This window comes from Agelaius tricolor, unplaced genomic scaffold, assembly GCF_023055355.1.
Source record: "Agelaius tricolor isolate 1412-34295 unplaced genomic scaffold, bAgeTri1.0.p SCAF_38, whole genome shotgun sequence".
Classification (NCBI taxonomy): domain Eukaryota; kingdom Metazoa; phylum Chordata; class Aves; order Passeriformes; family Icteridae; genus Agelaius; species Agelaius tricolor.
This window is the reverse complement of record NW_027269298.1, coordinates 3,770,467-3,796,758: the sequence shown is the minus strand read 5'-3', so window position 1 is coordinate 3,796,758 and position 26,292 is coordinate 3,770,467. Positions and strand designations below refer to the sequence as shown.

Genomic DNA, 26,292 nt, shown 5'->3' with positions numbered 1-26,292 from the left:
TGGATATACAGAAAGACCAGAGTGATGGAGCCTCACCCAAAAACTGATCTTTACAGAGTCCCAACATGCAAGCACACATCTCAAGCCCTGAATAAAAGGCTGGAGATCCCATCTCCACCTGCTTCACCACGGATGCAAACGTGTGGATGATCCTTTCTGTACACAGCCAGAAGTCTCTTTTCAAACAGCAATATTTTACCATCTCTCTCCCATCAGCCTATTTTCCACTGGCAGTGGGACCACCTCAAAAATATCTTCCCTCCACAGCCTCAGCATCCCCAGCATCTGCTGCAGATGTAAACCTGGAGCAGAGGACACACGCAAGCACCCTGGGATAGATCCATCACAGAGTCCCAACGGGGAGAGTTTACATTTCCCAAATAGTACATTTATACCAACGTACTGAAATGTAGCCTTTGATTTGTGACCTATTTATACAGGGAGGTAATCTGGAATTAGTATAGGAAAAATATTACTGGTTTATAAATACCCCTATCTTGCCTTCGCCTCAGATCTCAGCCAGGAGTGAAACATCTGCCAGCCTAAAATTAAACATCTGTGGTTCAGAGGGAGGAAAATGGGGCTGGAAGTTTAATGCCAAAAAAGGCCAGAGGCTGACTGCCCCCAGCCTGGGGCTCAGCTCCATCCGTGCCAGGGTCAGGATGGGGCACTGCCACCACACAGCCACTCAGCCTGGAAAAGACCTCCAAGACCACCAAGTCCAACCTGTGATCAGTGCCCACCTTGTCCCATGAACACACACAGCCAGGCTTTCAGCAGTTTGCAGGTGTCTGAATCCCTCTGCAAAAGCCAAAGTGCTCTGGTGGATAACCGGCGCAGTCCTCGACCGCTCCATTCCCTAAAAATCCATGAACTGTTTGCTGCTGAGCATCCTCCCTGTGCACAGGCTGGTCCCACGGGAGCAGGGGGAGCTGGCAGGAGCAGGGGCTGTCCCTGCAGTGGCAGCCAGCTGCTCCATCCCACTGCAATTCCTGTTGTGGCTGCCGTGGTTTGTGATTTACGGGGCTGCAGCGCGCCGTGCCCGGCTCCGCTCGGGATGCTGCACGGGCTGCACCATTTGGGATTCTGGGCTGTTCCTTGCCCTCTTTCCTTACTGTCAGGAATCAGAGGCCAGGAGAGAAAACTATTCTCTCAGCTAATTACCACAACTATTCTATAATGGCTATTTTAGATGAATTTTTAATGAAGTGTGCTCTTGTCAGTTCAGGATTTCATAACTTTCAAGTCCAGCCTTTACATTCCAGCCATTTGCTGCATCAAGATTTTTCCCTTTTCCCTGCAAACCGGTGCAGCAGGAGCAGGGGAGGAGGACGGACCCTTGCACAACTTCTCTGGTGCCTGTCAAAATTAAATTAACTGCATCTGCTCAGCAGAGAGCTGACTGACAAGAACGTGGCTCAGCGCAGAAAAGCGCCGAGCATCTGCAAGTCCTGCTGAAACCCACTTCAGCTCAGGCCCACGACGCTGTAATTAACAGGGATAAAAATACTTTGCTTTTGTTTAATGTTTTCTGGAGTTGTGCGTTCCTCAGATCAGATGCTGGAAACCTCATTAAGTCTCGCTCGTGTCCTCGAGGCCCACATGTTCTCCACACCCAGACCTAGTTCTGGAGTCAGGAGCCATTTTACCGCAGTGCTCCCAGCCTGGCACGGCAAACGTGGCCACCAAACCTGGGGGGGAAACTGAGGCAGCTTTTCCTACCCCCCTCTGCCAGCTGCCACCCTGCCTGCCAACACCTAAGCCTGACCCTCCTGTGTTTAGTCCTGGCCTCATGCTACTGTTCCTTCTGCAGGTCCAACACTCGTCCTGGTCCCTCAGAGCAGTGCCACCGCTGCAGGTGGCACCAGCCTCTTCTCCCAGGGTTCCTCTGAGAGGAAACAGCCTCAAACTGTGCCAGAAAAGGTTCAGATTGGACTTCAGGAGGAATTTCTTCATGGAAAAGGTGTTCAGGCATTGGAAGGAGCCGCCCAGGGAGGTTTTGGAGTCCCCATCCCTGGAGGTGCCCAAGGAACAACTGGATGTAACGCCCAGTGCTCCTGGTGGTGTTTGGTCAAAGTTTGATCTTGGAGGCCTTTTCCAACCTTCACGATCCTGTGATTTTGAGATGTGGATCTGATCCAGCTTTGGAAATTCAGAATGGCTCTGACTACAAAAAGGGGTGAAGAAAATAAATTAAAAACCCCCAGCCTTGGGGCAAGGATTGGTGACCCCCTCCCAAGGGTGGTGGGTGATGCTGAAGGCAGGTGAGGAGCATCAGCCACCAGTGTCCCACCACACCCTCACCAGCACCAACACTTCAGATGGGGAACAAAAAAGCCCAGAAAAAGAAGGAAAAAAAAATATCCAGCAACCCTCTCTGAAATTCAGAGCTTCGTCTGCTCTGCTCCTCTTTGGCTTTGTTTTTGTTTTCACAAACAGGGCTCTTGGAAACCTTGGCAATGCCTGGTTTAAAGGGCTCCCCCTCCCCCAGGGCTTTGTGAGGCTGTGGGATCTCCATGCCAGGAGCAGGATTAGCTGCCTTCTCTCTTCCATCTCACAGTTTCATTATTCTGCACCTTTTGAGAGGGTACAGTTTATCCTGAGTAATTAAAACACAGTTAGCTCTACAAGTCCAAACCATAATGGAACAGCTTAGGTTTTACTTTTTGTAATCTGTCTTTTGCATGCCCTCTTTTCCAGGAAGCCTGATACCTATAGCTGCCTTATTTCAAACAGGAAACTCTCCTGAAAGGTGCGGGTGGGAAAGAGGAATTTCAGCAGAAATGTGGGATATTTAGAGCCTTACAACCTGCCTCTTCCCTGCATGGCCTCGGCATCACCACCTGCAGAAAACAAGCAGGAAAACTTGGCTGTGGGATGCCCAGCCCTGGCACAAAGGCTGCAGCATCTCCAGTGACACCTGAGAAAGCTGCTCAGATTTTCACTTTTCCAGCTGGGATGATTCCTGCCCAGCATGGATTAGGGACAGCCTCAGAGCTGCTGCCTCCACCATCCCCAGGCTGGTCCTGTCCTTGCCTTCTGAGCTGGTTTTGTTCTGTTCCTGCAGGAACTGGCCCCGTGACAGGGATGGAAAACACACTCCAAGGGCATGATCCCACTGCTCTGAGGAATAACTGAGGGCAAACCCACATTGCTCACCACAGGTTCTACAGCGGGAAAAGCAAAATAAACCCAAAACAAGTGAGCAACAGCAAAATTCCTGTTCAGTCTGACTCCAAGAGCAGCCATGGAGGAGACCCTGACCTTGTCCCACCCCTGATCCCACTCCTCTCCTGCCCCATCCCAACCACTGGAACCTGAAGCAGGACAGGGAGAGTACTCAGGCTTTTGAGGTTCACTTCCTACATCTCCTTGTCCACTTCTCTTAACAAATATTTCTAATATTAAAATAGTGAATTTGCCGTTTCCCCCTTTTTCATATGACTTAGTAAAAAAACACCTTGGAAAATCCTGTTTATCTGCTTGCTGTCTGGCAGGGAACGTGGCAAGAGGATGCTGAGCTCCTGGGATGGGATGGGATGGGATGGGATGGGATGGGATGGGATGGGATGGGATGGGATGGGATGGGATGGGACAGTGTGTGGGGGTGAGCCCACTCTCAGTACTAAGGAAGCCTACCTGTTTTATGGAACAAAAAATGTCCTATTTGCCAAATCTTGTTCCTTGGTGAAGACTAAAATCAAATGGCTTTGAGGAAAACTCATCAACGAACCAGAGTTAAAATATTTGCAACATCAGTGCAGCAATTCCAGGAGCCAGAGCAGGGGAAGCAGCTGCAGGCGAGGGGATGCTGCGTGCAGCCAGAGCCAGTGGGCAGATGTCCCTCCCTGGGGAGCTCCTGAGGATCAAAGCTGCTGCCACAAACACCTGCAGCTCCCACGAGGAGGCCACTGGGAGGCTGAGCTTCCATGTGGGACACTGCCAGCCCCATCTGTGCGGGGTGCTGGGAGCTGCTTCCACGGGGGATGCTCACAGGACAGCACCCAGGGGCATCTCCCCTTGGAACTGAGCTCCTGGACCTGCAGCCCCCCTGTCCTGGCTCCTCAGGAGGGTCTGAGCCCTGCAAGGTGCCAGGGAAAGGGGCTGTGTGCCCAAGGAAGTGGGAGGGAAAGGAGCTCTCGTGTCCCTGTGCCCACTCTGAGGCTCAGCAGCAGCTCCCAGCCAAGCACCACCAAAGTGAAGCTGCCTCCTCTGTCTGAGACCCGTCAAGGGATTCACACTTATCCCTTAATCCCAAATTCTGGAAGGGCAGCAGAGGGGTTTTACTTAGTTCTTGACACTGTGTTTCTAATGGAGAAATAAAAGAACATCAAGCCCCAAAAATGCTTTTCCCTTTCTGACAGTGATGTGTGGGACAAGGAGAGAGGGGCACTTCAGGCAGTGAGGAAAAAAGGCCATCTTTCCTTCCTGTTGCAGACATTCCTAGTTAACTTCGACAAAAATTATTTCATTTATATTCTCCCTTCCTCCAAATATCCCATGCTCACCACTTTTTTGGGAAACTCTTATTCCAAAAAGCCAGGACAGAAGACAGCTCCCAGAGTAACCACCTGGCCCTGGGCCAAGAGGGTGACCCACGGCAGGTGAGCTCAGCCATCACCTCGGGATGGATGCCACCACCACAGGGCTCGTGCAGCCACCAGGCTCCTCGCTGGCAGCCTCAGCCAAAAAGCAAAGGCTGAGCTGACCCTGGTGGATGATACAGCCTCTCATCTACAGAATCTCCCAGCTAGGGAGCGATGGCAGGGGAGACCTGCCCATGTCACACCTGGACATCAGCACCAAGCCCACCACGTGGGCAAAAACCAACAAATCAAACCCCCAAAGACAAAAACCCAGTGACCAACCCAAATCTGCCCACAGCGGCCGGACAAGGCCCACACAACCACATCAAGGGGGCAGAAAACCCAAGCAGAGAGAGAACCATCCATTACCAGAGTAACCTCCTGAGGACTTGATGTACATCTGCCCGTACTGCTCCTCCACCATGGTGTCGTAGGCCTCATCATCCTCCTCATCCTCCTCGTTGTGGTAGGAGGTGGGGCTGTCGGTAGTGGGGATGCTGCTGGCGCCGGGGCTGGTGCGCTCTCCCTGGGAGTACTGCACCTGCTGCACGTTGGGCAGCAGCGTGGCCAGGTTGGGCACGCCGTAGTAGGAGACGCGCGACAGCTTCAGGGGCCCCGCGCTGGTGCCGCCGCCGCCGCCGGGCCCGTCCCGAGCTCCAGGCTCCAGGGGCCGCTTGCCGGGCAGGCCGGGCAGGGCCTGCAGCTCCAGGTTCTCATGTTTGACGCGCGTGAGGAGCGGGATGGGCATGGAGGGGGACATGACGTAGGGCGCCGAGGCCGACTGCAGCTGGTTGCAGGGGCTCTGCGGCTCCGAGCTGGGGTCTTCGATCATGGTGGTCTGAGAGTCACAGTGCGGGGAGCTGACCTTGAACATCAAGTCCGTGCCTTTCTCCACGATGTGCTGGATCTGCAGGAAGCCCGCCGTGTACATCACCACCAGCTGCTCGCTCGCCGCCATGGTCAGCTTGCCGGTGTAGCAGAAGGAGAGGATCTGCTGGAAGCAGGCGGGGGGGACGGTGCCTGGCAGCTCGAAGGCGTTTTTGCTGTTCCCACTGAACAAGTCTCGGAAGTAGAGGCTGCTGGCGGCCAGCACCGCCCGGTGAGCCTTGAAGGCTTGGCCCTTCACCACGATGGAGACATCGCAGTAGAGCCCCAGCAGGCGCTGCTCGTTCAGGCAGCCCAGCACGGTGTTCCCAAAGTTGGGAATCTCTATGTGCAACATCTGCGACATGGCTCAGGATCGGCCGGAGCTCCTCAGACATTCAATGCAGGAATATCCAAAGTAGGGCACATCTGAAAAACGGAGAAGGCAGGGGAGAGAGGAACAAGGTTTTTAGACGGTTCACCAAAGGCAGGCGGGAGCACAGGAACCCACCTCACCCGACATCAAAGGCTCCAAGGTGAGCTCCCAGAGCCAAGGCGGAAAAGCGATCGCTTGCAAAAATTACTTATCGATGGTTTCGAGCAGCGTTGGGAATGCCATTGGTGGATGGCAAAGGATATTTCAAAAAAAAAAGCAAGTATTTCCTTCAAGTTGTGGTCTGTTTAAATAAGCACCACTGATTTATTCCCCCGGGGGTTTTTACTTTATGCAGGAAAATCTGAACGATAATGGGAGAGAACAGTAAAGCAAACGAAAGGCAGTCAGACAGATCTCGGTAGCATTATATAAGAAACACAACAACCAGCAGCTATGTTGAAACTACAGAAAAGATATTTATAAAACAATGTGCCATTCTGCCCGAAATAAATACAGGATTCTGCCGGAGCGAGAGCTCCCAGGAAAAAGCACTTTGAAAAGCAATCTTCCCATTTGCACCAGAAAGAGGGAGCGTTTCAACAGTTAAACCCCTTCTCAACAGATTTATCCTCCAACAAAACGAAGCTTATCTCCAAATTAAGCCAGATATTTGAGCCCCAATAAAACAAACCAACGTGCCTGCCGCAGCGAGCCGCCTACCAAGTTGTCTTCTTATTTTCCTCCCCCAGACGCCGAGCGGGGCAGGGGGAGCCCCAGCCCAGCCCCCGGCGCCCCCGGTACCGGCAGCGCGGACCCTCCGAGCCAGCCCGGTCTGGGGGCGGCTCCGCAGCCCGCCCCGGCCGCTCTCCGGGGCCAGCTGTACCTTTTGGCCATGGGCAGAATCCCTGCTCCCGGCTCGCAGAAGCAGAGGCTGGCGCTGGAAGGGCGCCGGGAGGTGCGCAGAGCCCGAGCAGGTAACGCTGGTGCAGCCTGGGCGCTGAAACTCCAGCGGAGCAAATCACTGCGGATGCACCGAGCCCAGACCCCCCCGTGCTCCCTCCCCAAACACTCCAGGAGATTTAAAATCCTGCAATAGCACTGAAGAAAAACTACCTTTAACTAATACTGAAAGCTCAGAAGAGCGATTTTTTTTTTAATTAAAAAAAAAAGGAGAAAAAAAATTAGAAGTTTATCTGAGAAAGATTAAAACAAAAAAATCTCTGGAAAGAAAATAATAACCCACAAAGAGCTGCTCTGTTCCCATTGCCGAGGGGAAAAAAAAAAAAAAAAGTCCTATCTGCAAGGCCACGGGGTAACAGGAAGAAAAGGGAACACACTCGGAGCCAATTTAATTGTATCTGCATGGTTAAAAAAAAAAAAAAAAAAAAAAAAGGAAAAAAAAAATCTTCCAAGCGAGGAAGTTCGCGGTGCCTTCGCCTGGCCGGGAGCGAACGTACCTTGAGCAGCGGCCGCTGCCGAGGGGCTCCGGTGCCCCGAGTGCCCGGGGGAGGGGGAAAATAAAATATAGTATCAAGAGCTAGGTTTGTATCTGCTGGAGCTCGAGCTTTTACCAAGTCAAATCTCCCCGGCAGCGCACAGCATCTAAATGAATAGGCCGGATGCAGATTAACATTCAGGCTGCTCTCTGCAATGAATAGAGCCCTTTGATTAGGGACCTGAAGTAAATGCCAGTTTCAAACCGAAGCTTTAAAAACAGAGAAATATCAGTGCCAGAGGAATGCTCTCAGTGTTGGTACAAGACAGACTTTTGATGAGTCACTGCAATGCAAACAAAGATGGCAGAAATACTGTACTGTATGCTGATGAAATGCTTAGTGGTGCCACGGCAACTGAGACAGGTTTTAAATTTATAGTGCAGTTTTGCATATGAATTACGCTGTAAACTGCCTCCCCTGCCATCTAGTACATCCAGAGTGTCAAAGCATTTAAACTATTCCAAACAGTCTGCAGAGCTGGCACTGCTGCTGGTTAACTCCTGCGGCCAGGGGAAGGCAGGGAGCAGGGCTGGTGAGCATCCCCTGCATCCCCCCAGCACCCTCCTGTACCCCCTGCATGCCCCCAGCATCCTCCTGCATCCTGAGCATCCCCTGCATCCCCCCAGCATCCTCCTGCATCACCCCTGCATGCACTCAGCATCCTCCCTGCACTACCCCCACATGCCCCCAGCATCCTCCTGCATCCCTCCAGCATCCTCTGCATCCCCTCAACAACCCCTGCATCCCCCCAGCATCCTCCCACCTGGCCCAGCATCCCACCCCGAGAGCTCCCCAAAAGCACCTGCCCAAAAGCACGGCTTTGGGAATGCCCAAATTAAAGGTGCTCCTTGGGCAGCCACAGTCCAGCTTCCTGTCCCCCCCCAGATCCCCCCCCCCAATACAAGAAAGCCTTTCAAATGCAGGAAAAATGTTTACCCCTTGGGGAAAGCTTCTTTCAGTCTGTGGCTGAATCCACTAAAAGCAAATCCATTTGCTTAAGTAATGAAATCCCAGTCACATTGTCTCCTGGATTCAGATTTTAAATTACCTTCGCATTTATTGAGCATGTTTGGTGCTTTTTTCTGGGAAAGAGGGTGGGGCCTCCCTTTGCTTATTTCTCCCTCGCCCAGAGCGTTTTTCCTCGTGCCTTTGGCCTCGGGTTTGGTTCAATTGCTGCGCTCTGATGGTCACACAGAGTTAAAATTCCAGGGATGAGAGGTGAGGCCATCCCCAGAGCAGGATAACTGCAGGGAGCACAGGGCTGGTGATGCTCCAGCCTGACCCTTCCCTCCTGATCCTGCTCACAGCTCCACTTCCACATCCTGAGGGATGTTTGGTGCATGAGGTTCAAGCCCAGGGCAGGGAAGTGCTGCTCTCCCAGCAAAGCCCTGTGACATGGGTGCCCCAAATCCCACAGGACCTGCAGCCCCACGGAGCCTGGAGAGCCCCACCGCTCCCATTCCCTGCCTTGGGAATGCTCCCCACACTCAGGAGGTCACTGGGGTCCCTGCCTGGTGCTGCTGAGAGGGGACCAAGGTGACATTCCACGAGGAGATCAGAGGTGACACCACAACGACCAAGCCTGAGAGCCCAAAACCTCTCCCAAGCACGACAGCACCCACCTCTGCTGGAGAAAGGATGGAACCCGCCCTGGCAAGCAAAGATCCGCTCTGGATCTGTGAAAATTACTGAGAAATACCCGAGTTAAAGAGAAAACATCACTGCTCAGGCACCTAAGGAAGCCTCATCCTTCCACGAGGATGGGAAGAACACGGGTGGAGAAGGATTTCCTCCTCTTCTCTTCCAGGAAGGGCTCCCTCAGAGCTGGAGAAGACACCAGGGAGGCCTTGGATGGACCTCCTTGGGCAGGATGTGTGGGACCAGCCAAGGACAGCTCGGTAGCACAGAACAAGCCAAACTTAAAATAAATATCAATTATTAATATTACTTAGAATTTGCTCTATAAACAAACAGTCTTGTCAGGAGCAACCCCTGTCTCTCCCTAAAAGCACCAAATTGGGCTGGTTTAGGGAATGTTTAAAGCCAGAGAGAAGCAACAAAGTGCCCCAGCATCCCAAATCTTTGGCAAACCTCAGATAAAACCTCCCAGGAGAGTTTGAACCAAGATGCTGCACACAATTGGTCCCTCCCAAAATGCAGCTCCCAGGGAAATGGAGGGGAAGTAACAGTGCTTGGTTTAGATAGAGCATCAAGGAACAGGAGCAAAGCCACACAAGGAAGCTGCAGAAGCCCAAACCACCCCAATAAACCATCAACCAGGACTGCTGGAATTTTCCCTTCTTCCTCCCTCTGCCCCTTTCCTTTTTATGACCAGAATACATTAAAAAAGCCTCCCAAAACCCAACCCAAAACCACCAACAACCCCAAATCATGAAGAAATAAAATAAAACAGTCTTGAAAGCCCAGGAGAATCTGCTCACCACCAAACCTCACATTCCCTAAAAACAACAGCAACAAAAAAACTACTGTGATTAGACAGCAAATGCAATAAAGCTTGATAATTTCTAACTTTAAAATTCCTCTATTAAATATGATCATTTTTCTTTTAAATAGAGCACCAAGAGACTTTTGAAGGGTTTGAAATGGCTTCAGCCCGTCTGACACAGGAAGAGCTGTGCTGCAGGAGAAATGACCTTTGCAATTACAGATGTAAACTGTATTTTTCCAATCTCATCTCCCAAGCTGAGCTGTGTCCCAAGGTGCAGGAGGAGCCCCCAGCATGACCATCACCCCAAAAAATCCAGTTCCCTTTGGCCTGGAGTGCCCTACAGGTGACAGACCATCAACAGGACATCTCCAAATGGGAAAACTTGGATAAAACTGGATTAAAACCAGACAAACATCCCCCACCTTGATCATTTTACAAATGTGACCATTCAAGCAAAACATCATTTTGTTTTCTGATGGCAGCCTCTTTCTCCAGGAGGATAATTTGTACATCTCTGCCTGATTTTTGTAAAGTCATAGCCTTTGTCACAAGATGTTCATAAAAAATGCAGCTGTTATTTGAGACAACTTCCAGGAGAGTTTGGGAATTCTCAGTTTCTGCATTCATCTGCTTCGGGGGAAAGAAAAAAGCAGGTTTGCTCTTTTCCAAACTAATTCCCTGCTCTGAGGCCTGAAAGGTCAGGGCGAGGCGACAGCAACAAAGGAAAAAAGCATCGACCTAGAATGAGATGCTGCCATCAGAGCTCCCCCAGGAGTAATCAGAAATAATTAGATAATGTATTTAAATTGGCTTTTTTTTCTTAGCCAAACAACAGAGAGACTGGGTGGAGAATCATTTCCCCAAAACCCCCCAGATATCCCCCAAGTCCTGCAGCTCCCCAGGAAGGTGAGCTGGGCAGCAGCTGGGACAGGGACAAAGGGACAGGGACCCTCTGGGGCTGGGAGACAAAGCAGCCAAAGGCTTCCACCCCCCCAGCCAAAGCCCCAGGAAAGAAAAGAGCTGAAAAGTCCTGCCCTTGAAGGCCCCAAAGGGTCAAAGGAAACTTCCCTTTCTTCTGTAAATGAGGAGAGAGGGGGGGAAAATCCCACCCTTGGATTTGAGGCTGGCAGGGGGTCCTCAAAGCCACCCAATCCCCCAGGCACAGGGGTGGCACCTGCCCTGCTTTCACTGCAGGGTTTGGGGGTTATTTCCCTATTTTTTAATGTAAAGGAAATGTAAAAACCCAAGAGAAAATATGCAACAGCTCACTGCAAACTCAGTGGCCAAGCGTCGTTCCCCGAGCCCAGAGATGCTGTAATGCCTCAAATAAAATACAGAGTTAAATAAAATAGAGTACAGTAAACTAAAGAGTTAAATAAAATAAATAGCCAAATAAAATGCTCTTCAGGTCTAGGCTGAGCATATTCCCCCCACCCCTGCATCACAGGCTGTGCCAGGGAGCCAAGGAGCCAAAATGCAAAGTCTGCACCCCCACCCCAACAACTGAGCATCCCCTCTTCCAGGTGAGAAAATCCAGGAGGGCAAGGGACAGGGATTGGAGCACAGGTTTGGATTCCTGCACAGGGTGGAGAAAACAAGGTTAAGTTCAGTAATCAAATGGCAATGAGCCTCCTCTCCTGCAGCACTGGTATCTGCAGCTCCAAAGTATTTATTTTTGAAATGCTGCAAGTGGCAAGCGGCGCGGACAGCCCCTATTTTTAGTGTAGCAGCCAGTGGCAATGGGTGAAAGAAGATTATTTCTGCCTTATTAAGAGCAGAAAGTGAATTTGCAAATATTACTCAGTAACACACGGGCAGCCCCCACGCAGCAGACATGCAGCACGGAGCCACCACGGCTCCAGAGCCCGCAAAGTTCACACAGAAAGTGCAGCCCCAGAGGCTGGGCATTGGAAAATGGGGGGAAAAGGTGGAAGAGTGAATTAAAATCCTGCTGATGCCGCAGCTCAGGAGGTGTGGGCAGCCCCACTGCCAGGGGATGGGGACTGGGTGCTCAGTTTGGGACCCTGGCACTGCCCTGGGGGCTCTCCAAACATCTCCTCTGGGGACCTGGCACAGCCCCAAGGGGTCTCTCCTTGGGGACCCTGGCACTGCCCTGGGGGCTCTCCAAACATCTCCTCTGGGGACCTGGCACAGCCCCGAGGGGTCTCTGCCCAGGGAGCCTGGCACAGCCCCAAGGGGTCTCTCCTTGGGGACCCTGGCACAGTCCTGGGGGCGCTTCCTGGGAACCCTGGTACAGCCCCGAGGGTCTCACCCATCACTTAGGGTCTCTTTGTGGGGAACCCAGCACGGTCCCGAGGGTCTCCCCCAATCCCCCAGCACAGCCCCGAGGGTCTCTTTGCAGGGACCCCGACACTGCCCCAAGGGTCTCCCCCAGTCCCCCAGCACTGCCCCGAGTGTCTCTCCCCAACCCCTGGCACAGCCCCGGGGGTCTCTTTGCAGGGACCCCGCACAGCCCCGTGTCCCCCTGGTGCCAGCACAGCTCCGAGGGTCTCTCCCCAATCCCTGGCACAGTCCCCAGGGTCTCTTTGCAGGGACCCCATCACTGTCCCGGGGGTCCCTTTGCAGGGACCTTGGCACATCTCCGAGGGTCTCTCCCCAATCCCCATCACATCCCCGAGTGCCTCTCCCCAGTTCCCCATCACTGCCCCAGGGGTCTCTTTGCAGGGACCCCAGCACAGCCCCGAGGGTCTCTCCCAGTCCCCCAACACAGCCCTGGGGGTCTCTCCCCAGTCCCCATCACATCCCCGAGTGTCTCCCCCAGTCCCCCAGCACAGCCCCGAGGGTCTCTCCCCAATCCCTGGCACAGCCCCGAGGGTCTCTTTGCAGGGACCCCGCACAGCCCTGTGTCCCCCTGATGCCAGCACAGCTCCGAGGGTCTCTCCCCAAACCCTGGCACAGTCTCAAGGGTCTCCCCCAATCCCCCCGAGGGTCTCACCCCAATCCCCCAGCACAGCCCCAAGGGTCTCCCCCAGTCCCCCATCACTGCCCCAGGGGTCTCTTTGCAGGGACCCCAGCACAGCCCCGGGGGTCTCTCCCCAATCCCCCATCACTGCCCCGGGGGTCTCTTTGCAGGGACCCCAGCACATCCCCAAGTGTCTCTCCCCAGTCCCCCAGCACTGCCCCAGGGGTCTCTTTGCAGGGACCCCGGCACAGCCCTGAGGGTCTCTCCCCAATCCCCATCACATCCCCGAGGGTCTCTCCCAGTCCCCCAGCACAGTCCCGAGGGTCTCTCCCCAATCCCTGGCACAATCCCCAGGGTCTCTTTGCAGGGACCCCAGCACAGCCCCGAGGGTCTCTCCCCAGTCCCCATCACATCCCCAAGTGTCTCTCCCCAATCCCCCAGCACAGCCCCGAGTGTCTCTCCCAGTTCCCCAGCACAGCCCCGGGGGTCTCTCTGCAGGGCCCCGGCCCAGCCCCGTGTCCCCTCCCGGTGCAGCCCGGCTCTGTCCCTCTGTCCTGCTGCAAGGTGAGTCACCGTCCCCGGGAGCACCGCGGCTCCTCGAGGTCACCCACCCGGCAGCTCCGAAAGTGCCGTCATTCAGCCAAGGCAAAGCGTGCTTTTGCCATTATTATTTAATTAGGCTTTTTTTTTTTTTCTTCTTTCCCCCTTCCCTAAAACTGATCTTAAGAGCTCTCAAAGCAAAGAGAAGCAAAAATAGAAAATGCAACATTTTAATTTTTTTTTTCCTCTCTCTCTCAGATTGCTGCAAGGGGAAGGGAGAAGGGAGAGACATGGCTAGAAAATACAATTATTCTGCAGAACGGAGTATTTTGCCATCTAATAAAAAGTCAAGACCCCGAGTAAGTTATGGCCACAGGAAAGCACAGAGCACCCCATCACCCTGCCTGCAGCATCCCATCACAAGCACTAATTCCCATCCGTAACACATCAAAAAAGACAAGTGCCATGCTGAATCCTATTCTCCTCACTCCTAGTACACAACAGCAGAGCTAGCAATATATAACATGCATGACTCAGTCCTAGCACCGTGCCACTACGGAACAGAAAGCTTTAAAATAAAGTAAATATCTTAAAAGGTCAATTAAAAAAAGCTTACAAAACATCAGACGCTGCTTCTCGCTAGAGCTCATTACCTAGTATGGTGGAGCTGCCTGTGTGTTTTTTTTTCTTGTGCAAGTTAGTCTGTGAGTCAGCATTAACACACATGAGAACATCAGGAATACTGCCTAGTTCTGATGCAATGGAGGTTGTAAAAAAAAAAAAAAAAAAAGAAGAAGAAGAAGAAGAAATCGCACTCGGTTTGGACAGGAGCCTGTAATTCAATTGCCTTTACTTTTCAATTACTGCATAGCCTACCCTGACCAACCTGCAGAGGGGAAGGAAACTTTGCTTACATCTCTGTCTTAAAATTAATGACTTTTACTTTTGGCTACAGCTTATTCTCCCTGCTTTAAAAAAAAAAAAAAAAAAAAAAAAGACATAGTATAATTAACCCTTCAAGGGCAGCTGAGCCCATGCAGCAATTGGGATCTTTGTGGTTTTGTAGGAATTTCAGGGCTGCCAAAAAGTTCTGGTGAAGGGAGACATTTATGCATTAAACTTTTAATACTCAATAAAGCAAAGCTACAATTGCATCTGAGCTTGATCTTTAATGGAAAGAGGAGCTTGCAGACAAGGGAAGTTAGAGACTGCAGAAATTTAACTCTGTGCTTCTGGGCTCAGACAGGCAAATATGAGACTGCACAGGAGCTTCTTCAAAAATGAGGGGCTTGGTGATCCAGCAAAACCCCTGACAAATCCAAAATTGGTGACACGAGGTGGCCACCCCAGCCTGACACCCACTTTGCCCAGACAGAGCTGGAAATCTGCTTTTTTTATATACTGCATTTACTGCTTGTAGTCCAGCAAAGAATTCCCTGTCCCCCCTTCCCCTGGGGGAAAAACCCCCCAAGACTGATCCCTGCTCCCAGGAGCATTGAGTACAGGAGCCTCAACACCGACTTTTCATTTCTGCCTCCTCTCCTCCTGCAGCAAAACCCCTCACTGGGGGCAACAAACTGTGCCCAAAGCTTCAGAATGTGCCTATTTCTGTATCACACCCTAAACCACCCCCAGACAACGCTGCAGCCCAGAATATTGTATTATACATACACTGCTGATGATTATAGATATATGGAATATTATAATATAGATGATGTATGATCAATATATTGTTTTTATATATATAATATATGTATAAAGCATATTTTATTTATATATATATATATATATATATATATATATAAAATACATATATATTATATATTAAACTATGCCCACCAACATCTGACAAGTTCTGAGCTGCTGGGAGAGCCCTCTAAAATCTGGGGGTTTTTTTAATCTCTGCAGCAGGGAGAGGTCAGAGGTTGGAGTGAGAAAGTCTCCCCAGTACCTGAGCTGGTCCCACACCAACAAACACTGACCAAGCCCCAAAAAATATAAACAGGTCTATCTAATTCATACAGACTCATAATCCAGTGAAACACAAAAAATGCCAAACCCCAGTTTAGTTTGCTGGTTGTTTTCATGAGCAGACACAAACACTGCAAAACCCTTTCTTCTTTCCAAGTATAAATACTTATTAATGGTGATTAACCAACACAGAAGCCTCTAATATTAGAGATCAATCACTTCTGCAGCCTCTCCTGCAGGCAAGGGTCTGTCTCAAACCAGTATGAGCCTGGTGGGGTTATTTTTCCTTAAAGCATGTGGGATACTTGAATACAGATGAATTGAGTTTTAAAGGAAAAAAACCCAAGCAGCAACTTCTGGGCCAAGTTCTTGTGTGCCAAACTTTTCAACTGCCACAGCACAGCTCGACAGTGTTTCAAAAGAATTTAAGCACTGTTTTGAATACTGCTGACAATCTTCCTCATCAAAATTTGTAATTTAAATACCTCAAATCTGAAAAGCACGCTCCCTGGGGCATGCTTCATTCTCCCTCCCCACCACCCACCCTCCCCAAGCCCCATTTGGAATAAAATCCATTGCTTTCTGTATCTGGCAGGGTTTCCCCCCCTCCTGCAGCCCCCCAGCATCCTCTGCATCCCACAGGGATCCCAGCAGAGCTGGTTCTGCAGGGCAGCCCTGGGTGGAGCCTCTGTGTGCACCCCAAAACACACAGCTCCCTTCCTCTTTCACAGCTCTCGAGGCTGCTTTAGAGGTAAAACCAGCCACTGGTTTAGAGATAAGATCAGTCACTGGTTTAGAGATAAAATCACTGATTTAGAGCTAAGTCCAATTAGTGATTGAGGGCTAAAACAGTCACTGATTTAGGGCTAAAACCAGTTAGTGATTTAAAGCTAACACCAGTTAGTGGTTTAGAGTTAAAACCAGTAACTGATTGAAAGCTAAAACCAGTTAGTGATTTAGGGCTAAAACCAGTTGCTGATTTAGAATTCAACCTAGTTAGTGATTTAGGGCTAAAACCAGTGCCTGGTTTAGGGCTAAAGCCAGTTAGTGATTCAGAATTAAAACCAGTGATCAATTTAAAGCTAAAACCAGTGACTGATGTAGGGCTAAAACCAGTAACTGATTCAGGGTTAAAACCAGTAACTGATTTAAAGCTAAAACCAGTAACTGATTTAGGGCTAAAACCAGTAACTGATTCAGGGCTAAAACCAGTTGCTGATTTAGAATTAAACCCAGTTACTGATCTAAAGCTAAAAGCAGGCAGTCCTGACTCCTGCCCCCAGAAGGGGTTAATGCAAGGAGCCCCATTCCCACCTCTCTGCTCTCCAGTGGATGAGATGCTCCTTCAGACGTGTCAATAACCCCCCAAATAATTCCCTAATCCCGGAGGAGCAGCTGAAGGAATGTCTTGGGGTGGCAGTGCCGGGGGAGCAGCAGCTCCATTTTGGCAGGATTTGTGTTTAAGATTCCCTCCCATGGCTGCAAAGCACCTTGAAAGGTCGGCGAGCGCTTTCATATTCTCACATCCATCCCCGGCGCTGCCGCAGACGAAACGGATTGACCTAGACAAGAACTGCAACAGCCTCGCTGAAATAATCCATCAGCAGCCCTCAGCTGCAGCCTCCTTTGTCATGGGAACGCTGGGGAATCTCACCTACCTACTGCAGCCGAGAGGGGCTGGAGAGCCTTTAAATCCCAGCCCTGCTCTCCTGGGATGCAACCAAAGCCGGGCGAGCCGGCACGCAGCACCGATCCCTCCATGTTCCAAAGCCTGTGCCCATTACCCAACTCATTAAAGACAGTGATACTTTGTAACACACTCTAATCTTTAATATTCATAGCTTGCTTCATTTGCATATCATGCCATAAATAGTTGGAGCAGAGGTAAAACACAAAGCGCTCCACTTGCATTTCTAATTATGCCTAAAATCAAATGTAAATCACAACACAGCCAAGACACAGAAAATATTAAATTTGCTGGCTCTCAGTTAAAAATTTTTAAACATTCCCCACTCCCCTCCCAACCATGCTCACAAACCCAATTATTTTTAAAAAGAAAAATCAAAGGGGCTCACGCTGTCTGTTCTCAAAGAGGAGCTGACACATCCCAGCCCCAGCCCTGGCGAGGGACCCAGCAGCATTCCCCCAGTGCCAGCCCATCTCCCCAAAACCACCCCCAAAAACCTGCCCTGCCCTTCCCACGGGGCTGGGCTGCAGCTGCCCATTTAACCTTGGTCTCTGGAGGAACATCAGGAGCCTTTTGCTCTGGGGTGCCTGGGAAAGCTGATCCCAGGCAAAGGAGGCAAATTTGAAACATCAGCTCAAATCTGAACTTGTGCTAATTGGGCTGGCTGGAGGTCAGGGCTTTGGGTTTGGGAAGGAGAAAGCCCTGGGGCTGGGAGCTGCTCAGTCCCGAGGTTTAATGAGGGAAGTTTTGGGGTGCTGGCACTCAGCAGCTCCGTGTCCAGAAGGAAACAAACAATTCCTGCTCACAATGTACCAAAGGCAGGCAGAGGCAGCACAGGCTGCTCCTCTCTGCTGTGTTTTCTCCTGGAACATGGAAGAGCCCTCAGAGGCAGGAGCTGCCCCTTTTCCACCAGGCCTGTGGAAAAGGCTCAAGACCCCATTTCAGTCCTGCCTTCAGGGAAAGGTTTGGCCTCAGTGAGCCCTGTGCTCTCTCCAGACACATCCCAAATATCAGCCCTGTTTGTGGGAGCTGCAGCAAATTCACTGCGTCCCCCAGAGAGGATCCTGGGGAGTGATGTGGAGCTGGCAGTGGCTCCTGGGACTTCAGTCCATGGAGGATTGGTCCACAACAGCTCCCAATTTATCAGCTTTTAGGGAAAAGCAACAATACCCAATTTACCAGCTTTTAGGGAAAAGTGTGGCATCAGCTGAGGCTGCACCCCTGGGGCAAACAGGGGTGAGGTGTTTGCACCTGCACAGATGAACTGCCCCCACCTCCCCCAGCTCACAGAGACACCAGAAGAACTTTATACCTGCAAAGCACCTCGATATTCATGGATAAAAATTGTTATTAGTACATTCCTGCCATATTCTGCTCCTACTTGTACGCTGCTTTTCCAGGGTCCCTAAATCCCATCAGTGAATGGGTCCCCAATTCTTGCCCTCCCCTGGTGCTGCAGCTCATCCTGCCCCTTTCCAGACTCAACTCCAGCTCAGCAACTACACTGCATCAGCTCTAAGAAAGAGTTAAAAGATTTTTTTTCTTCCTGCCATATCAACTTCCAAAGGATTCCAGAGACATCATTAAATTTAACTCCAAAAGGTGAGCAACCGCCCCGTGCCCCCAGCCTGCACCCAGGGAGAAGTGAAAGCGAGCAGCTCACAGCCTGCAAAGCTTTTCTGCTCTTCTTATGTACCCTGGCATCTTGCCCAGACCTATTTTTAAGCCCATTTACTAGAAATCCCACAAATTAAAGGAAATACGGATAATGTTGTAAGAATCCTTTGGGCCAAATAAAAGCTACACATAATTTTCCTTGTGCATCAAGAGTAAGATCCTTAACCACAAAAACCAGATTTCCCCAAAGCTCTTTTGCAACAGTGAGAGAGAATCTTGTTTTGTAAAAAGTTGCTTTGATTCACTCCTGGATTACAGGGAGCTCCGCTGCCTCCCGGCCAAACCCAGGAGTGATTCCTGTTATGAAACACAGAGGTGTTAGAACACAAATAAATTCAACATCTCAGCTCTGGAACAGGGACTGCAAGGACAGCCAGGCACAGAGTGCAGTGGGGAGAAGCTGCAGGATGGTTATTGGGATTTTTTTTCCCCTCTGCAGAGGAGATTTGGGTGGGTTTATCCCCCAGATCTATGCACTGTGTGTTCACAGCGCTCATGGAGGGGCAGTGGGCTGGGAAATTTCCAACCTGCAGGCAGGACTCTCAGCACAGACCCTGTCCTCCATTCCCTGTGCCCATTCCCAGAGCCACCTGCACCCCCAGGATGGGGACAGGGTGCTGACAGGGTGAGATGTGCATCACCCCAGCCCCAGGGAAGGGCCTCCTCAGCATCTCCTCAGGGATTTCCTGAGAAACAGGGATTTTATACCAAATTAAATCTATCTCTGCATCTCTGCTTGAATAATGACAGTGGGGTCTCTCCTGGAGTGAGCAGGAAATACAGGAGCATCCACCTGCTGCAGGGCTTTGGGAAGGAGGGAAGAGCTGAGTTTAATGCAGCATCCATGATTTTAACTTTAAATAAACTCCACTAACAGCTCTTGTACTGGGATAGGATTAAAAAGAAACCAACAAGCAGATCCATGTCTCACTAAAACTCATCAGACAAGCCCCAAAACACAGCAAGTCAAAGCAGCATTTGTGGTTAGTCCTGGCACAGAGCAAATTGAGGGGAAGGTGCTTCCTTTCCCCATCCAACCTCACTCTCCTTCATCCCCACCACTGGCTTAAAATGTCTTCCTCACAAACATTCCAGCTTCCTTTTAAAAAAGGAAAATAATTATGCTGGGGAATAACCACTTCTCTCCTACAAGCACACAGATATGAACAGTTAAACACACAACTTTGGGAACTTTGCCAAGATTTATATGTTTTGCATGGAAAGCAAATGTTGGTGGTTTTTTTTTTCCCCTGCCTGGGAAAATATTTAAGTGCTAAGTTTATGGAGCCAAGTCCATTTATTCCTGGTTTAGGCTGCTGCTCAGACAGAACTGAATTAGTGATTTAAGCAGCACTGGGGGATGCAGAGCTGGCCCACGCCAGAGCCCCCAGCCCAGAGCTGTGCTGGCACGTGGCTCTGGGAATTCTGTGCCAGACAGGGTTTTATCCATGGCACAGGATCCAGGAGTGGCCACCCTTCCCTGGAGAGCCCCCCAGGTCCCTCCCAGCCCCACCAGTTCATTGCCGTGGTGCTTTTTGATGCAGTAAAAGTCTTTTCATGGTGATGCCCTTAGAAACAGCAACACTTGGTTTGCATTTTCCTGGCCCAATTGACCAAATCCCTGCCTCCAGATGGAAACTCCTCCCTGTGGTCCCAGCTCAGAGCAGCTCCCAGCTCCATCAGTGTGCTGGGACCAGTCCCATGAGCCAAGGCAGCAGCGGGCAGCAGTCCTGTCCCATCCCTGCAAGTGTCCAAGGCCAGGCTGGACAGGGCTTGGAGCAACCTGGGACAGTGGAAAGGGGATGGAATAGGATGAGCTTTAAGGTCCTTTTCAAAAAAAATCATTCAGGAATTCTATAAAACCCCGAGATCCCCAGCTTCAGCCACTTGCTCACACCTGGAGACCTCTTCACAAGGCCCTCCAGCTTTTTGCAACAAGCCATCCAGTGATTTTTGCCTCTGTATTCCCATTTATTTGTGTATTTTTGCAAATCTTTCTGGCCAGTTAAACCAGAACCGTGGCGATTGCGAAATCAGGAAATTTGCTGCAACGCTCGGTAACTCTTGCAAGGCAATTAGCCAAAGCCTCACACAAATAAGCTTTTTTTGCCACACCATTCTAACCACCAAGCATTAACCCATTTTCTTAGGAAACAACATCTGCTGAAACAACTTCCTAATCTAGCAGCAGGCATGGAAAAAACCCAGTGCAGTATCTCCAGTGCAGATTTGTCCTGCTCAGAGGGTACTGAGCAGACCCAGCCTCCTCTCACAGACCCTCTCCCTGGAATATTTATTCCCTGGGGCAGGAAAAGTGTTAAGGTCAAAGGTTTTCCTGCAGCCCTTCCATGTTTTAAAGACAGAGATGGTGGTGGAGCAGCCTGGGGGCTTTGGAGCAGGATTTGGGGTCTGAAATCCTTGGAGCTCCAGGAGCTGCACCCTACAGCTGCAGGGACAAATCAAAGCACAGCAGGATGGCACAGGTGTCATTCATAAAAATAAACTGGGAAATATTCATAAAAAAAACCTACTGGGCAATAAAGCAACAGTTTCCATTTCCTACCCTGGCCTTCACACAGCTTTTTTTCCTGGGAAAATGGGAACATAGAGGCAAAATCAGGCTCAGTGATTTGCCCTAGGAAAGACAGAAACCACACTGCATCCTTCTCCTTACTCCAGCCTGAAACAGCAGCCCACACTTCTGTGCCATTTGTTAGAACTCATTTCCTCCCTTACTCGCTGCCCCTGCTTTCTCCACCATCCCAAAAGCCAATAAAATAAAATAAAAAGCTTCCTTTTGGGAACACAGTGGTAATAATATTGCTCCCATCTGTTGGTAAGTCTGAGGACCTGCACGGGGAGCAAAGAGGCTGCAAAGCTGAAAGGGAGTCAAGTGTTTGCATGGTTTTAGTGAGAAATGAAATCCAGCTTTAAACACAGTAAATCGGAGACTATTCTGAATCACCTCTTGAATTTTTTAATGCTACTCCTGGGAGCACTGAAGGTAAATATGTTAATTTGACTTCAATCATGGAGCAGGGAAAAAAAAAAGCAGCACACTGTATTAGTTTAGGGTACCAAGTCTTAAAACTATTCATGCATTTCTGCATATTTTATACTCAGCAAATAAAGTTCCAAGGTTCTATAAGGAGGCTGCAAAATTATTCTGAGTAAGCAATAATGAGCTGTGCATTATATAAGGCTGATACTAATGGTAATCTATTATTAAAATTTGAGAGTTATAGCAGCTCCATAGGAGTCCGAGAGCAGGTTTTCCTCCCTGGGAAGGGAGAGCAGCACCTGGAGCAGGGAGCTTGGCCAGGTTTTAGGGGACCCAGGCTGCACCCCAGCTCCTTGGGATCACCTGAGCCATGTCTAATGAACTTTTCCATAGGTACCACCTTGTCCCACTGCAGCATACTCAGCCCCAGTGTGTCCCATTCCCTGCCTGAGCGTAACACATCTCCCAAAACGCATTAAAAAATGAACAGGGTTCATTTTTAATTGTCAGGTTTGTGTATCTCAGCTGTCCCCAGAGCCAGCCTGACCTTGATCCCTGCTGAGCTGCCCCACCTGGGCTGCAGGGATGTGTCCAGTGAAACCCAGGGAGCTTTTCCTGCCTGTTCCCTCCTGCCAAATCACCTGCAGGGCCTCCAAAGAGCACCAGGGTGGGAGCATGGGCTCAAATCTTGATGGAAGAGGGCACAGCCCAGCAGCCTGGTCCACTGGAAGGTTCCCTGCCCTTGGAACAGGGATGGAACAACACAGCTTTAAGGTCTCTTCCAAACCAAACCAAATTCCATGGTTTTAGAATGCTCAGCCAGTTCAAGCCAAGCTTTGCCTGGTGCTGGTTTGAGCTGGGCTTGTTCTGCCCCTCTCCAGCCCCATTCCTCCCTGGAGATGGATGCTGCTTTCCTGGGGACTGCTGCTTCAGGATCCATCCCAGCCAGAGCTGAGGATTTTAAGGACAAATCATCATCTCCTGGAACAGCACCTCTCTGCATTGCTGTGAGAGAAACAAACAGCAAAAAGCCCAGAGTTTGGCTCCTTTTCCTCCTTCCTACATCTTTTGGTGAGAATCGAAGCAGTCTCTGGAGGCTGCAAATCTGGATCTGGAGAACTCACACAGAAATAGGCACAGCAGGGAGGGACCAGGACATGTCCACGTTTAACCTGCACACCTCCATCCCACAGAACTCATGGATCCTGAGCACCCCTGGGAACATGGTGGTCTCACCCCATGACCTGCCCCTTGGAGGAAAACCCTCCCTTGGTTATGCATGAAACGCAAAATTCCATTTTTTCCTGTATTGCAGAGAGCAGCCAAGCTCCTTTTTCCCCAGTGAAATTCTGCAGCAAGTGCAGATCCCAAAGGCAACATTCTGCCCAAACCAGAGGATAATGGAGCATAATAATTCCAGGAGAAACAAACTTAGTCTGAGACCTCTCTGCACCGAGAAGGATCTCAAACAGCAACGAGCTCTTTGCTCTCTCTCCACGCTGAAAAAGGCTCTGGGAAGGAAACCAAACAGAGCAGGTCAGACTTGCTGGGAGTTTCTGGCATCCACCTGCTCTGTGCCTGCTCCCTGCTGCCCTGAAGGAGTTAACAGCTCCTGGGGGATGTAACAGGAGCTGGAGTCAGTCACCCAGGCATAGCTGCCTATGAATGAAGTTGCCTTGGAGATGCAGCCAAAAGCAATGACCAGATATTAACTTTTCACCACGGGCTGCCAAGGCAGGCAGGACTTGTGAAACCAGCAGGACACAGCTCCCAGCCAGGCTGGAACATCCGGAGGCAACGCGAGGGACCCCTGATCCCCCCCAGAGGAGCAAAACTTTGTGTCTTTGCTCAAGGAACAGGAGGAATTTCCCCTTGCAAAGCCAAGCTGGCAAGAAAACCCAGCTCTGGGACCTTCTGGAATGGGCAATTAACGTCCATAAGCAGGATGATGCCTTCCCTTGGTTTAATTTTAAAGTTGATATTGAAGATAGCAGCTCATTGCTATTAAAGATACCAAGCTCCTTAATTCTTTCTGTAATCAGCTTCATAAGCAGAAAAAGCAGCACGGGCACCTTACCCAATGCAGCTGAAATGAGACATCATGAAACAAAACCATGACGAAGGAGCTCAGAGGCTGGGCTGGTGCAGGATCACACACCTGCCTGAGCCAGCACTTCCTCTGCACTCCCAAGGACAGGCCTGGAGGTGGGTGAGCAGCAAGGAGAGGCTGCTCTGCCTCCCAGGGCAGCCACACAGAGGCAAACTCAACTTTAACTTTCTCAGTCTCAGCTCAGAGCTCCCTTTTGTGCCCCATGAAGGTGCTCAGCCACTTCCCAAGGGGAGCATGTGGGGAGGACAGGGGTGACCAAAAAGGTGGCAGCAGGCAGCACCAGGAGGAAGAGCATCCACTCAATTCCAGGGGTGAAACCACCTCACCTGCACCTCTCCTCCCTCCAGCCTCACTGAGCCAAGGGAAAAAACACCTTTCAACCACCACAAGGCTCGTTGTGCATGAGATAAATCAGAGCAGCACACTCCAGCCTGCCCTGGGGACACACAGCACCAATGGACATTCCTCAAAAGCCCTGATTTCAACCCAAAACCCAGCCCCTGCAGGGGATGGGGCTCTCCAGGCCCTGTGTGAGCTGCACTGTGTCTCACACAGGGCCTGGCCTGGACACCAAGCCCAGCCCCACCAGCAGCACCAGCAGGGATGAACGGGTGGTGAAGCCACACCTGGGGCTGTCAGGGACATCACAGATCCACAAAGATGAAATAAAATGGACATCTTCCTATCAGAGCAAACACTTCCTTCCCATCCACACGCCAGCCCCTTGATATTTTTTCCCTGAAGGAAAAACAGAAGATGCTTTCCATAAGCAGACGATTTCAGCAGCTAATTTTACCATCACTTATGGTCGACTTTATGACTAAGATTTCATGCTGACTATATTAATCCTGTCAAATTTCAGAGTGAGAGAGAAATGATACTGTATATTTTATGGCTGCAATAACTTCTAAGCCATTAGACATGCATGCTGACATGAAAGTAATCAAATTGATTTTTTCCTATTACAATGAAGAACTTTGTATGAGCAAATAGTCTTTCTGGCACAGGAATGAAACTCCAAGAAGCCTGTGCTCACTCAGGAAATTAGGAAATTGCCACGAGCCATCGTTCAGAAATTTGAGTTTTCTGCTTACTCACATTTTATTGCCACCAAAGCTGAAAGGGACACGTTAGCCAACCAAAGGATCGACAAAAGCCAAGGCCAGGGATAATCAGAGGGGTTTGAAGCCCTGTTAAATACTGCAGAAGCTGCAGTTAAATGCTTTCCCAGCATTAAAGGCTCCCCTGTGCCTTTTTTAACCTCATCAGACATGTTTTTTCCCCCCACAGCTCACTGGCCACTCCTGCAGGTGTTGGGTGTGCAAGGCAGAATGGAGCAGGGTAAGTTGCTCAGAGGGTTTTTGGCAAGTCCAGGAGCCCTGGAAGTGTAAATGGATATCCCACAGCCAATGAGAAAGCCAGGGGGCCAGAAGGTCAACTGAAATGATTTTTAAATGCAAATAGGTCTTTAATTGTAAATTCCACTTGCTTGGTGCTTCGTTGAGCGTTTCAACACCAACTCATCTCTGCCAGCCTAAAATTCCAATTTAAAAGCCCTTAATCCACCCTGTGTGCCAAGCCCTAGAGAAAGCGAGGTCACAGCAGCAGACAAGTGGCAGGGCAGAGGTGCCCTGTGTGGACAGGGGCACACCTGGGCAGGGCAGGGGCTCTGCAAGCCAGGCCTTGCAGGGATGGCCCAACAGGGCACACCTGCCAGCTGAAAATCCCTGTGAAAACCTGCCTGCTTCCCCTGCTGCGTGAGAACACGCTGGGTGTGAGAGGACAAGATCAGAGAGGCTCAACATCTCCAAAGACTCAGCAACCAGAAGCAATTAAGGGCAGATATAACACAAATAATGCAAGAGACTCACCTGACACCCTGCGGGCACGGCCATGGTTCCATGCAGCCAGTAAAGTGCAAGGTTTTCTTTCAGTTTTTGGGTTTTTTTTTTTTTGTGGAATATTGGTATCAATCATTAAATAACGTCAGATCTTTCAGACCAAGCAATGCTAAAGCTATCTGAATGCTCAAAGAGATAGGGGTGTATATAAATATATATATACACACACATATATGTATCTATGTCTTGGGTTAGCAAAATAATTACAGTTTTAACATGGATTTAGTTGCTAATTAAAATGCTTTGATGGCTCTCGATCAATAACATTTATTTTTGGTTAAGTTTTCTTTTGGTATTTTTTTAAGCAAAAAAGAATTTAGAAGTACAAAACCATAAAACCACAACTACATGGATCGCCTCAACCAAGACTTGAAAAACACCAATTTTAGTGAATTCCAATTTCAGTGAATTCCAGTTTCAGTGAATTCCTTTTCCTTCCACACCAGACATTTGTAAAATCATCAGAGTTGCCGTGGACAGGGAACCTTCCACTAGACCAGGTTGTTCCACCCAACATGGCCTTAAAGAAAAACAAAGTTGGGTGTTTTGTTGTTTTCTTGGGGCATGTTATTATTTGGGGTTTGGGTTTTTTTTAAGTTACAATGCGAACAAGCATAAGTTAGCAGTAAGTTATACAAGTGAAGCTCTCCCAACAGAACCCAATCCAAAGCTCACCCCAGCACACCATTAACCAGCACCAACCCAAGGTCC

At 50.0% G+C, this 26,292-nt stretch overlaps 1 protein-coding gene across 5 annotated transcripts in view; it reads right to left on the bottom strand.

Annotated features, from left to right (window-relative positions):
- The window catches only part of NACC2 (NACC family member 2), a 55,037-nt gene that overhangs the window by 13,841 nt on the left and 14,904 nt on the right, over nt 1–26,292 (bottom strand). Inside the window, exons 1-2 of one of the 5 annotated variants that reach the window (XM_071453868.1) lie at nt 13,851–14,057; nt 4,956–5,879 (exon numbers count right to left, since the gene is read on the bottom strand). In XM_071453868.1, the coding sequence (XP_071309969.1) occupies nt 4,956–5,817 (862 nt within the window). In that variant the 5' untranslated portion in view covers nt 5,818–5,879; nt 13,851–14,057. Of the gene's footprint in view, nt 1–4,955; nt 5,880–6,709; nt 7,194–7,283; nt 7,427–13,850; nt 14,058–26,292 lie in introns of those variants that run through there. The other 4 variants (XM_071453870.1, XM_071453869.1, XM_071453867.1 and 1 more) reach the window with 4 other exon arrangements.